Source organism: Vipera berus, assembly GCF_964194415.1.
Source record: "Vipera berus genome assembly, chromosome: Z".
NCBI lineage: Eukaryota > Metazoa > Chordata > Lepidosauria > Squamata > Viperidae > Vipera > Vipera berus.
Genome location: NC_138205.1, coordinates 62,011,590 through 62,025,998, shown reverse-complemented (window position 1 = coordinate 62,025,998; position 14,409 = coordinate 62,011,590). Strand labels below are relative to the sequence as shown.

General features: G+C 37.9%; 1 protein-coding gene across 2 annotated transcripts in view; it reads right to left on the bottom strand.

Moving 5' to 3' along the window:
- The window catches only part of ZPBP (zona pellucida binding protein), a 93,584-nt gene that overhangs the window by 29,709 nt on the left and 49,466 nt on the right, over window positions 1-14,409 (bottom strand). For both annotated transcript variants that reach the window (XM_081343634.1, XM_081343633.1), the window contains exon 4: window positions 1,966-2,115. In XM_081343634.1, coding sequence (XP_081199760.1) covers window positions 1,966-2,115 — 150 coding nt within the window. The remainder of the gene's footprint in view (window positions 1-1,965; window positions 2,116-14,409) is intronic.

Sequence of the window (14,409 nt, the reverse complement as noted above, 5' to 3'; positions counted from 1 at the left end):
ATAAATCATATTATATCATGATCAATATTTTAAGACTTAGGCCTTGTTGCAACCTATTTTATTGCCTTTCGATACACCATTTGATACTTAGTTTATTTAAGCTACAATTTCCATTTCTATCCCAATCCAGAAACTGTAGAGACCATGATAGAGGACACTAACAGAAATATGTAATCTCTGTTGTCAACGCAAGTGGTGAAACGTTTTCTATGTCCACAATGTCCATTTAATGTTTAGAAGTGGGTCAGAGACACCTCCTTAATTCACTAGAGCAGGTATGTCAAACTGCCAGCCCAGGAGCCAGTTGCATCATGCAAATGCCGCACCCTTCCCAGCTCCAGCAATGAGAAAAAGTTGTGATACGTCGCGACACGTCACGTGATACGGCGAGTTTGACACCCGTGCACTAGAGTATAAGAAAGAAGGCACCATACAATCAGACTTGCACAACTTCGTTATTACTGTTTAACCAATCTCAATAAAAGTAGTTTTAGACTTCCTGTGGAGTGGATTTCATCAACCAAGTTAAGCTGACATAAACTATTATTTAGTTAACCTTTACTAACTAAACTCTGAAAGTCTAGAAAGAGGAATTAAACTAATTTAGTTATCCTGATGTAATAAAAAACTATTTGAAATATATCTCAAATAAGCTACAGGTTTTGGGGAAAGGGGCAGCTTAAAGAGGAAATGTGCAGACAAATAACATATTCACATTATGATTTATCCAAACCCAACTGCAGAACAACTTTTGATGTGAATTCTTAATTCTCTAGTATAGAATGAAAATATTTTCTAAGTAATACTCTAAAGGGAAAAATATTTTAAAGAAGTAGTTTGATTTTAGAATGCATTATGTTTACAGTATATTACTATGTAATATTGAATAGGATACCCAAATTTTGTTTCAAAGTTGATATTAAACAAAGAATTAAACATTGTTTTGTCAGACTGTTTTAAGCGGTTTCAATCCTAATAAAAAACTATTTTGTGTGTTCTGTCATATGGAATAATGGCAACTTGACACTAGACTTTCCTTTTTCATTCTACAACCAGAATGGATATGGCAAACGTGAGTGCCAGTTATTGGTCAACCTACCCCTCCCCCCAAAAGGACAACACCAACACAATTGAACACAATGAATAAACTCAAACTACTTAGAAAATATTTTATCAGGGAGGCAGCATTATTTTTCTTATCTCCAAAATATTTCTCAGTATATGAAATATGTGGCAGCGAAGCCAGTGGCAGCAAAGACTGAAATAATGCATGTTTTAAGGTCATGGCTTTAAGGAATGTTTTAATAAAACCAACCACAGAATACTGAAGCAATTGCAACTACAGAAAAAATTACCTCACATTGATCCAAACTTGAGATAAAACTCTGGATCACAGGATGTTTTTTTTTGAAGCTTGAGATAAAATACTGTAATTCAGTTTTATTCCAAGTAAACATGACCTTAAGCTGAACATTCTGCTTATCCCCAATATTCAAGCTATTAATCAGATGTTATTTTTCTACTTACTTAGGGCTTGCTACCTTTTTAAAAGAAGAAAAAGTCTACAAGAAAATCGATATGCCTATATTCTATACCAGGGGTATAGAAAAAGACTACAAGAAAATCAATATGCCTATATTCTATACCAGGGGTAGGCAACCTTGGCTCTTTTATGACTCGTGAACTTCAACTCCCAGAAATCCTGAGCCAGCCGTGCTGAGGGGAAAGGGAGAGGTTTCCAAGCTGAGCTATGCTGGCTCAGGAATTCTGGGAATTGAAGTCCACGAGTCATAAAAGAGACAAGGTTGCCTACCCTTGTTCTATACCAAGGATATTTTAAATACCAATTGTTCTGAGTTAGCTGGTTACAGATTAATTGCAGCAACATTTAACTATATATGAATTTCATTATATAATTCTGACAAAAAAACTAAACACTGAAAAAAGGACAGTTATTCATCTTACCGTAAATAACATATTTAATTAAATAGATTTTTTCTTCTTGCTCAGTTGTAGGCTTAAACACTAGGGAACATGTGTAAATTCCACTCATATAAGATTTGAAATGTTGGAATAAAAGTGTTCCTGTTGGGGATATTGTCACAGATTCATTTCCTGTTTTGAAAAGATAAAATAACTTTTTTAAGGACTTTCAAACCATAGTAACTATATATTTTAATTATTTAGTCTTGATTTTAAAGCATATCAATATAGATATTGTATATATCAATATATCTCTCTCTCTATATATATATAGAACCATCTTCCGGTTGAGCTCCGGATGGCGCCCAACCTCCACTCCTTCCGGCGCGATCTAAAGACTTACCTCTTCGAACAAGCTGGCCTGGCCTGATGGGATGGGGTTGGGTTTTATTAATGTGTTTTAACTTTTTTATTGTGTTTTAACTTATTGTAAGAGTTGTGGGCATTCTGTTTAATCTCTTAATTTTTGTATTTTGTCTTTTAACATGCATTGCCCTGTTCACCGCCCTGAGTCCTTCGGGAGAAGGGCGGTATACAAATAAAATTAATAATAATAATAATAATAATAATAAATAATAATAATAATAATAATAATATATCTATAACTATATCTATCTAGATAGATAGATATAGATATATTATACACACACACACACACACAGAGAGAGAGAGAGAGAGAGAGAGAGAGAGAGAGAGAGAGAGAGAGAGAGAGAAGAGAGAGAGAGACATACATACAAACATCCATATATATAGTGTGTACAGGTAGTCCTTGGGGTACGAACCTAATGGAGCCTGCCCATTAGGCTCTTAAGTTAAAAAAAATTGTCAAATGGATCACACTCAATTTTACAAATTTTTAAAATCAAATTCATTAATTGAATCAAATGGGTTATTAAATGAACAATGATCTGACTTACTATTCCTGATTTTTTAATTGATTGCTGCCACATTAATTGAACTGAGAGGCTTTTCTGCCTGCTACCCATCAGTTTTTTCCCATACAGCCAACTTAGGAACTAAACTGCCTCCAAGTAGGGCTTGCAGCTATTGCAGTTGCTTTTTAAAAAAAAAATTGCTGCTAGTTAGCACAAGCATTTTCAACTGCCCAGAACAAGTGCTTTAAAAAAACCCACTTGCCACTAATTAGCTTAAAAGTCTCCAGCCAGGCACAAAGAGGGACATGGGGAAGGGATTTGCAGAACTCTGTTTGCAACAGTAGCAAAGATGGAAGGTACCTTGAGGTCATGTAGTCCAGGGGTATGCAACCTTGTGTCAGAATCCATTTATATCCCATTCATAAAACTCTTATCTGTATGTTCTAAAATCTTATATCTCTCCCTGGATTCTGCCATTTTTCCAAGGAGGAAAAGAGAAGATGTTAATAGGGGCAAGGATTGTTTATTCAGCCTGCCGGAAGGCTGTCTTCAAAGACCAGGGGAAGAACCTTTGAACTGAGAAAAAAGGAACTGGGGGGGGAAGAGATCTGGTTTGTATCTCCGATTAGAATCTGAAAGGAAGGAGGTAATTGTCGTAAAGGGATGGGAAGATCCCTCTTTCCCATGGAAGGGTTTGACACCTGAAGTTTCATTGACCCGGGACTGACCAGATGGTTTGAGGGGTTTTGACTGGGGACCCTTTAAAAGTACGAAACTGTAACACAGTTTCAGATCCTGTCTAGTATTCCCATTACCAATCATGTTTTAGTAAAAGCTCCTTTTGGGCAATTCCTGGTTCAAGAGTTCTTTCTTTCCTAAGATGTGGATGGGGGTGGGTCCTGACACCTTGGCTCTTTTATGATTCGTGCACTTCAACTCCCAGAATTCCTGAGCCAGCATGGCAGCATGGCTAGCTCAGGAATTCTGGGAGTTGAAGTCCATGAGTCATAAAAGAGCTAAGGTTGCCTACTCCTGATCTAGTCTAACCCACTACTCTCACAACAGAGTATTTCTGATAAATGCCTATCCAGTCTCTTCTTAAAAGCCTCCAGGGATGGGGCACCCACAACTTCTGGAGGCAATTTAAATTTAAAACCTACAAATTACAATAATATACACATTTCTCCAAAATAAAAGCAAGGAAACACAACGTTATAGAATGCTTTGTGTAGATCCTGGCTAGCATTTCTACAAGTTTCAAGAAGAATGCAGACAAACTTTATCTTTGCAAAGTACTGTATTTACAAACATAATAGTTTGCAAAGTACAGTGCTTAAAAATGGTTACTATAGAGTAAGAAAAAAATATATTTTAAAACACTTGCAGAAGCAGTCCTCAAGCCCAGGCAGCTGCATTCTCCATGCAGCACCAAAAAAGCAAAAACAAACCTGCACTCGTTCAGCTCGTTTGGCCATGTGACCAGAGGGGGGAAAAACACTACCACCTTTCCGGCTTCAGGAAATTGCATTTGTAACTGGACAGGGTTGCTGCAGCAATAACTGAATCCAAGTCACATGGCTACAGAGGCCTCTTTTTGCTTGCAATTTTGAATTTCTAATGTAAGTAACCTTTCTGAATAAATTCATTTTTGTAAAAACTCACTAAATGAATGTTTGTACCTGAGGATTACCTGTATTTCTGTGTCTTTTTCAAATTATAATACTCCCTAGAAATGTTTTTTAAAAAGATCAACAGAACCAGGAAGTACTGAGGCAGGTCATAAAGAAAGATACAAAGAATACATAAAAATGCTGCATGTCATAAAAGTGAGGTAGGACATAAAAGTGAGGCATGAAGAAAATGTGTGTATTAGTTAGAAAAGAACAAGGAAATGGAAAATGCCAAACCACGAGTTCATCTGTCTCTCACACCTATTTAGTCAAGCACAGAGCTGTGATACATCTAACCACATATGTCTCGTTTGTAGCTAACCACAAACATGGTGCCGGAAACTTAAGCAATTAGGAACCTGTGACCTCGATCAGTAAAAATGTTGCAAGATATTTAGCTAAATTCAGCATAGCAACAAGGGGGAGTTGGGGGCTGTAATTCAAGTAACCAATCAATGCTTATAAGTTACATTTCTGTGTTTTGCTACTTTTGAAGACTACACAGTATATGCATTTGCTTTTCCCTGAAAACGTGTTCAGACATTGATATTGCTTTTTGTTCTGAACATTTTGCGCAAAATAAAACAAACTTCTTTTGATTTCGGGGTCTGAGTCTCTTGATTCTGCAACAGTACTAATTGGTTCAATATAACCAGACTGGTATAAGAGACAGAATTAAAAAGAGATCTTCATAAGTTGCAGAAGTGCATAGAAATAAAATTACTTTAAGATTTTTGTGTGTGTGCTCGGTTATTGCCTCCATTATCCCTATATACAAGAGAGTAAAAATGTCTTTAGCAGTGTATTATATTCTCAACCACAACTCTGTCAGGTGTGAGACATTTGAACACTATATTGACAGAACTGAAAAAGGGGAAATTGTGACTAGTCTACAATTTGCCGCTGCTGTAGTTGGGTCTTGTCATCATGATACAGGTACTAATCTTACAATCAGGGCTTTTTTTCTCATAGAATGCTCAGAACAGCGTTCCGGCACCTTTTTTTTTGCAAAACAAAAAACAACAAAAAAACCCCAGCTCCCTTATTGGCTTTCCTAAGCCTATTGCAGGGCTAGCAATCTTGGCTCTTTTTTATGACTAGAGGACTTCGACTCCCAGAAATCCTGAGCCAGCCATGCTGAGGGGAAAGGGAGAAGTTTCCAAGCTGAGCCATGCTGGCTCAGGAATTCTGGGAGTTGAAGTCCACGAGTCATAAAAGAGCCTGCACTAGAGGAGGACATCAAAATTATTTACAGGATTACTTCTTTAGGAACTAAACTTTTAGAATCTAAAACAGCTAATTCAAAAAAGCCAACAGGAAAGAACCTCACATTTTTCATCTGCTTCTGTCTTTTGGAAGGTAAAATTAGATAACAAAATAATCTATTTCTTATGTTAACATCTCTGCAATGAAATCAAAGGTAACAGGAAAGAAATGAGAAACATTTTTCTCAATGTAATATGTCTAATTTAGCTGATTCTAGAAAAAATAGTATCTTTTGTACACACTTGAAAACTATTTTGAATCTAAACAATTCTTAAGAATGAAATATTCTTAATTTGGACTTTTACTGTTTGGACTGTTGTGTATTTTGAAAAATAGATTATTTAGAATCTAGTTATGTTGCACTTCAGTCTTTACATAATTAACCTAGTATATACATAACAATATATGATGTTTTCCCTGGTGAGCTTAACATCAATAACAACATTCATTAAAAAGGCTAAAATAATTTCTGGTGGTATTATCTGTATAGTAAAATTTTGGACAAGCAGTGATCATGTTACATATGTGCATAAGCGTAGTCAGTAGCATATGCCTTTTTAAAAATATCAAACATGCAAAGAAACAAAAACAAGTCCAAAATATCTGTATTACATCCAGAAATGCCAACTTTGCAACCAATATTTCTCGATCATAACTATGGCACCCTAAGGATACCTGAATACATGCAAAGGCTTCTCTGGGATCAGTAACGCAGCAGGGATTCCTTTTTCCTTCCAGTAACTTATACCTAAAACCAGTTTATTGCATTTGGCAATTGTACTAAAAAAAAATCTCATTGTCAACCAATATAATTCATTTAATTTGAAATCAAGTGAAAAATTGATTTAAATTATTTTATTAAAAGAAATTAATGGCAATTCTTTTATAAAAAGTTGCCTCAAACAAAATGAGTTTGACATGCGTGCTCTAGATAGTTGAATGCTCCAAAATAAATTCTAGACCAGGCTTGTACATGCAGCCTACCAAGCACCCTTGGACAGAGCACAGACTTTTTTTTAAAAAAAAGTAATAAAATCACCACCACTGCCCTGAAAGTCATGTTGCCTAGTGCCTCCATGGCTTATCATGACCACGAACTCCAACACTGTAGATGCTCCTCTAGTCACCAAATCATTGATTAGCCCACCAGCATTCCTTTGCAGACCACAAAGATTTTTAATTTATCAGTGTGGGCCTTTCCCTTCTATAAGTTGCACACATCTCTTCTAGATTTTCCTCTTGCCTTTCCGAGTTAACTCCTTGGTCTGTCATTGAGCAAGAATTGACTTTGTAGGGAAGCATATTATCATTTGATGTATATTTAACATATGTTCTACCTTTATTTACCAATTATATAATATTTGTATGCAATCCACATGGTGAGGTTTGGGGAAACTTACAATAGAAAAAAAATATTTTTAAAATTGTAAGATTAAAACATCGCCTGGCCCGCACCACCTCAGCTGCCCGCACCGCGCAGCCCCGCCATATAGAGTGGGCTCTGTTGCTCCCACAGCACCAGCCGCGCCGGCTCCAGCCCCGGGGAGGGGAGCCCGCCGTGAACACCCTTCACACCTGTGACTGCAGCAGCACTGCCCCCTCCACCTCCTGCACCCGCCAAGATGAGAGTTCTGGCACCTTTTTTTTTTTTTAGAAAAAAAGCACTGCTTACAATTACACTAAAGTAAGTTGCAGTCACATGATAACCGTTTGCAACCTTCCCTAGCAACTTCCCAGAAAAAAAGTCAACGAAGAAGTTGGTAGGCAACAATTCGCTCTCATAAGTCATTCCCACTTCTTTTTCTCCCAGCCTCCCCCTATAAATCCTGAGATATATACTCTGTAATACTGTCTCCAGAGCCCACCTGTTGTCATTGCTCCCCAGCACCTATTCAGAGGATCCTCCCCATTCCCATGTTCTTTACCTCCCACTTATTTTCCCACTTAATAATCCATGCAGGCATGGGGTTACAACAGCGAGAGGGAATGCCAAGCTTTTAGTTATTAAATGGCATTGTGCCTTATGGTAGCACTAAACCTGATAGTGTGGTTTATGACCACACTCCCAATTGCCATTGAAAATAACTTCAAACAGAATCAATGACAAAAATAATGTGACACTGATCCCTGGTCTCTCTCCTGGTATCAACCCAAATTAATGAAAGGGCTTTCTTCCACAGATATTACATGGCTGTCCAACATTAATGCTAATTCCAGGAATATCTATTCTTAGACTGATGCAAGCCTATTCAGAAATCCAACAAATCCATAACAAACAATTTCTATTCTCCAAATCTTGCTACAGTTTATTCTACTAGATCCAAATTTGCAAGAAACAGAAATATTGCCAATGTTATCCATGTACTAGTGCTAGTGGGCTCCAAACCCCATGAACTTTTGCAAAAGCCTTAAGTGTATACAGTATTAAGTAAGAGAAACAATATGAAATTTTTCAACATGATGCAGAAAATTTCCCAGTATTCAAGCAGTATTTACCAACACCATCTTTTGACTGTTTCACAGTCAGCATAGGCCTATAATCTATAGAATAGGACTCCAGACCCCAGTAATTAGATCCACTCCTAAACCTCGCTGGAACTTCCAAAAACAGATTGGAATACTTCTGCCAAGCGAACTGATGCTAATATTGGATGGATCAAAGCAGTCCCTAAGAACTGTGACAGGTTTGTTGGCTTAATTAAATCTGTAGCTAAAAGAAACATTCCCAGAGGCCACCATAAAGATTATGTCTCTGGATGGAGCGAGGAGATAAGTCACTTGTGCAACGAGTTTAAACAGGACAGGAATCTGGAGAAAGCAACCGAATTGCCAATGTCTCTGGAGAGAGCTAGGAAAAAGAAATAATCCAGGATTGTAGAAAATCTAAACTTTATCCCTCTGACAGGAAAACCTGGTCCCTCATCTGAAAATTGGACTCATCATCTGTACCACCCAGAAAACATTCTACCATCCGTGTGGAATCCACAGCTAACCATATTATTTCTATTTAAAGGACAACAAGACATACAAAATTCACCAGACAAATTAGATCTGTATTTAGATTACTGAGGCAGGACTTTCCACTACATGCTTTATACCAGGAGTGTCAAACTGCCAGCCCACAGGTCGGACACATCACGAGGAAACTGCACCCAGCCCATTGCCGGCAATGGGGAAAAGGTTCCAATACATCATGCAACATCATGTGACGTTGCAAGTTTGACATGTCTGCTTTATACTTACACTCATTTACACCAGAAGTGTAGAGGGGCCTGGATTCTTTACAAAAAAGAAAAGAAAAGCTACAGGATTTGATGCCATGTACAAAGAACTACTGAAGAACTGTGGACCAGCAATTAAACATTGCCTTGCCTTCTTTTTTAGTTCCATACTATACTCAGGATGGCTGTCTCCTATATTCAACAAGACCAAAATATTGCAATTTTGAAATCAGGGAAGGATCCTAAAGCTCTTGAAAGTTACAGGCCAATTGCTCTTCTATGTGTCACCTAAAAACTTTTAGAAAGACTTGTGTTAAACAGAACAACCTTAGCAGTAGAATCTGTAATCCTAGTTAAACAAGCTGGATTTTACCCCTGTTAAGGAATTGTTGTGCAGTGGTCTCCTTGTGCTACCAAGGAGTTGCACAGATAAGGAAGGGTGCTGAGAGCAGTAAGAGTCACACAGTAACCACAAGAGTACACTGAGTTGTGAAAGCAAAAAATACTTTACTTTTGAGGTGGTGTAAAACAAAAATGCACGGTCAAAAATAAACAGCCCAGGTTATACACAATAGCAACAGTCCAAGGAGTAATCCAAAATACAAAGTCTTCTTACCAGTCTAGAGGTCAATACACAGTTGTACAGGTTTATCACAGTAGTAAACCAACAGTATAGCAAAACAGAGCAAAAACAGTAATAGTAGAGAGCAGTGAATTCAGAGAGAGAGAGAAGCTACGTTCCTAGCTCCCTCTTATGGCCATGAGAACACTTACACACCCATTGGCCAATTAACATCTTAAAGTCACAACGTCATGGTTAATATATTTTCAACCCAACATTGTAGGCTATCACCATATGCCTAACAACCCCAAACATGATTGTAGCGATCAAGTCCTTGGATTAACTTTCTACCTGGAGAATGGATTCCAAAGGAAAAGGAAAAAATTCTCTATTTTTCTTGACCTCTCAGCAGCCTATGATGATGATGAGGACTTCTCCTCGAATTAATAAAGATTTGTACTTTGTATTAACACCATTGCCTTGATGGAAAGCAGTTTGAGTAACAGGTTATTACAGTTTTTCACAGAATTCAATAGAAGCAGATATAAATTGAATAACTGACTTCCACAAGCATAAGTGCTATCCTCTGCTCTTTTTACATCCATGATCTGTCTGAAACTGTTTCTCGGAAATTCATTTATGCCAATGATATCAATCTCATAATCCAAAGAATCAACTTCAGTGATTCAGAAGGCATCCTCTCTCAACATCTCCAAAAATTGGATGATCATCTAACAAAAACAGAAGCAGCCACATTCCACTTTAGCAAAAGGTACATAAATTACTAGCCTTCAGTGAAGTTCTAGAACTGTATTTTACAATACAATAATTCCCTGAAATATCTGGGGGTAACACTGAACAGATCACTAACCTTCCAGCAACACCTGGAAAAAACAGCTGCAAAATTGAAAAGTCACAACTATTCACTGAACAGACTGGCTGGAACTTCCTGGAGTGCTGATCTCCTAGGCTTTGGTTTATTCCACAGCTGAATTGTTCCAGCATGTACAATAACAATGCCCACACCCAAATGGTTAATGTTCAACTCTGCTAGACAATGCATATCATCTCTGGCACACTGCATCCCACTTTTGTGCACTAGTTACTTGTACTTAACAATATCATATTGCCCCACATTATAAGCCATCAAACTCATTTGGCTATGGCCAAGGATGCTGAGGCCCTCCCTATTCATTAGGACAATACACAGTCTATCACAACATTGAAATCCCGTAGACCAGCTTGGAAAACAGCTAGTTAACCCAGAGAATGTCTGGATATGGGAACAGTCCAACGTACCTTCTTGGGCTTGACCATTAATGATCCCTCTACTAAACCACTTAGTTTTGACTGTCAAGTTTCCAACGTATGGGCTTTTCAAGTGACTCTGAGGCATTGTTTACCTTAAAAGTCCTTTATTAGCCTAATACACCAGCAAATGCTTGCTCGAAGGAAGCTGGAATCTGAAATCTCCGCCCCTTGCACAATATATTAAAACACAATTCTCTACCTTTCTAATTTTGTCATTAATCATATTCTCCAATTAATTTAAAGAATCAGTTTCCCTTCCATTAGAAAACCCTCCAAGGTCTTATCTTCTTTAGTTAGAGATGGCCTTGAAGGTACAATCCTCCTCTTCCCCCCTCCCAACTTTAAACTGAATCTCTTAAAGCAATACACAAGTTTAACATATGAAATGGCTACTTCTTCATCTCTTGTCAAGCAATAACATTCGATGTTAGCAGCGTTGACATCGACCTGCCTTGCTTTGTCTGGTTAAAATTGAACAGAATTAGGTATGATACTATTGGAAGTGCCTCAGTCCTGTATCAGTGGGAATGAAAAGATTTCCTTTGTTGTGATTATGGTGCTGATTTGCAAACTATTAAACATATTGTGCAAGATTGCTCATAACATGCATTCTTGTTTCCTAGAAGATCTGCATGAAGCAATGCCAGAGGCAATCGCCTAGAGCAGGGGTGTCAAACTCAATTTCATTGAGGGCCGCATCAGCATTGCGGTTGCCCTCAGGGGGCCGGGTGGGTATGGCCAGGGTGGGCGTGACTAACTGGGTGGGCATGGCTAGAGTGCATATGGCCTACTGGATGGGCATGGCCAGCTCTACATCGTTCACATCAAGGGTGCCTATGGGGGCCTGGGCAGGAGTGGGACAGATCTGAGGGTCTCTGGCAGAAGTAGGGTCTCTGGGCCAGGGCCAAGGCAGTGGGGGCCGTTCCCTCACTGTTTCCAGGATGGCTTCGCGGGCCACATGAAACCACTTCGCAGGCCGCATTCGGCCCCCGGGCCTTGTGTTTGACATGTCTGGCCTAGAGGGCTGAATTGGACATCCTGTTATGAGGCCATCCTCATAGAAGTTTTACTTATAATTACATGGACTATGTATATCTGTTTACTTTTCTTCTGTCGTGTTCTCATCATATACTAAATAATAATTGTTTCACAGTAGTTAACAGAAAAGTACAGTGAGGGAAAAATTATCTGATCCCCTACTGATTTTGTACCTTTGCCCACTGACAAAGAAATGATCAATCTATAATTTTAATGGTAGGTTTATTTTAACAGTGAGACAGAATAACAACAAAAAATCCAGAAAAATGCATTTCAAAAAAGTTATAAATTGATTTGTATTTTAATGAATGAAATAGGTATTTGACCCCTGCAAATTATGACTTAGCAAAACATTCAGATATGTTCATTGGCAAACTTCAGACAGGCCTGAACATGTGCTTCCTTGAGCAGAACTTGTGGGCACTGCAGGATTTAAGTGCTTCACTGCGTAGTGTGTTACCAATTGTTTTCTTGGTGACTATGTCCCAGCTGCCTTGAGATCATTGACAAGATCCTCCCGTGTAGTTCTGAGCTGATTCTTCACCGTTCTCATGATCACTGAAACTCTACGAGGTGAGATCTTGCATGGAGCCCCAGACTGAGGGAGATTGACAGTTATTTTGTTTCTTCAATTTGTGAATAATTGCACCAACTGTTGTCACCTTCTCACTAAGCTGCTTGGAGATAGTCTTGTAGACCATTCCAGCCTTGTGTAGGTCTACAATTTTGTCCCTGACATCCTTGGACAGCTCTTTGGTCTTGGTCATGTGGAGAGTTTGGAATCTGATTGATTAATTGCTTCTGTGGACAAGTGTCTTTTATACAGGTAACAAGCTGAGATTAGGGAGTGCTTAAAGGGAGTGCTCCTAATCTCAGCTCATTACCTGTATAAAAGTCACCTGGGAGCCAGAAATCTTGCTGATTGATAGGGGATCAAATACTTATTTCACTCATTAAAATGCAAATCAATTTATAACTTTTTTGAAATGCATTTTTCTGGATTTTTTATTGTTATTCTGTCTCTCACTCTTAAAATAAACCTACTATTAAAATTATAGAGTGATCATTTCTTTGTCAGTGGGCAAACATACAAAATCAGCAGGGGATCAAGTTAAATTTCCCCCTCACTGTAGCACCTCCAATGTTCAGCACTAAGTCTCCAAAAAGTTATTGCTCTTAGCCGTATCAAATATCACTGAGAAATCCAGAGTATCAATAAGTTGTATTCTCCATTTCTCTCCCACTACATTCTTCTTTAGGAAACCAAAGTACTTCCATGCCAATCTAGGTATGAACTGAATCTAGACTGGAAAGGATCCAGCCAATTCGTTTTTCCTAGGAGTTTCACGATCAGCAACATTACTGCTTTCTTCACTCATGTGATTAAATATGGAATATTGGATTTAATATCCTATGGGTTAAAACACTGAGGAAGGTACTTGGATAAGCAGTGAAATGTTTCAAACCCAAAAAAAAAGCCCAGTTGCCATGATTCAACTTTCAGTATCCTATCAGTTGTTAAAATTAAGTAACAAGATATTTCAGTAACATTACTTTTTCTATAAACGAAGTACAAGTTTTATTTACTCAAAATTCTCAACAAGATTTTTATGAAGATTGTGTGGGCAGGGTTTTAAATCATGATAACAGGAAATCACAGCAATAGCATAACATCCTAACTCCAATTCTGTACGCAACTCAAATTTTGAACAGAGAATATTTACCTTTAAAAGCTAGATTTTTACAACGAAGAGTTTATTTTTAAACAAGTTAAAAATACTGATGAAGAAAAAAGATTAATCAAAAATATTATGCAATAATTATTTTTCAATCCAGTAAAATACCGTATTTTCCGGCGTATAAGACGACTGGGCGTATAAGACGACCCCCTACTTTTCCTGTTAAATTATAGGATTTGGGCTATACTCACCGTATAAGACTACCCCTCTTCCAACGCACACCAAATAAAAATTAAAAAACATCAGATTTGATTTTAATATGGTAATTTTAATTCAAATGCTTATGACATGCAGGTACTTAGTAGGAAAACTGTCACTTATAAACATAAGGCTGTTTGTCATCAAACATGTAAACATAAAACAGTGCAAGTGGATTAAACTTTTCCTAATTCACTCTAAAGCTGAAAGGAAGGAAAAGACAATAAACCCATGGGAGCTGCCATGCTGTTTGTTTTCTAAGCTGTCAACCAAACTGGAACTGATGATGATAGGAAGAAGATAACAAACAATAGAGAGCGAGCAAGTGCCGGGCAAGTCCCTGGCGAGTCAGCAACGCCCATCATAACTCCAAGCTATTTTTACAGGATTTGCTGGCATGACAGTTTCCCTTTAAAAGCCTTCAAAATCCTCCTGTTCGTCATCTGATATCATAAGTACATCAATGACATCTTGTGATACATTTGTAAGGAAGTCATCGTATGGATCTAATTCCGTATCAGATGGTATGGTTTCAGCTTCCTCTTC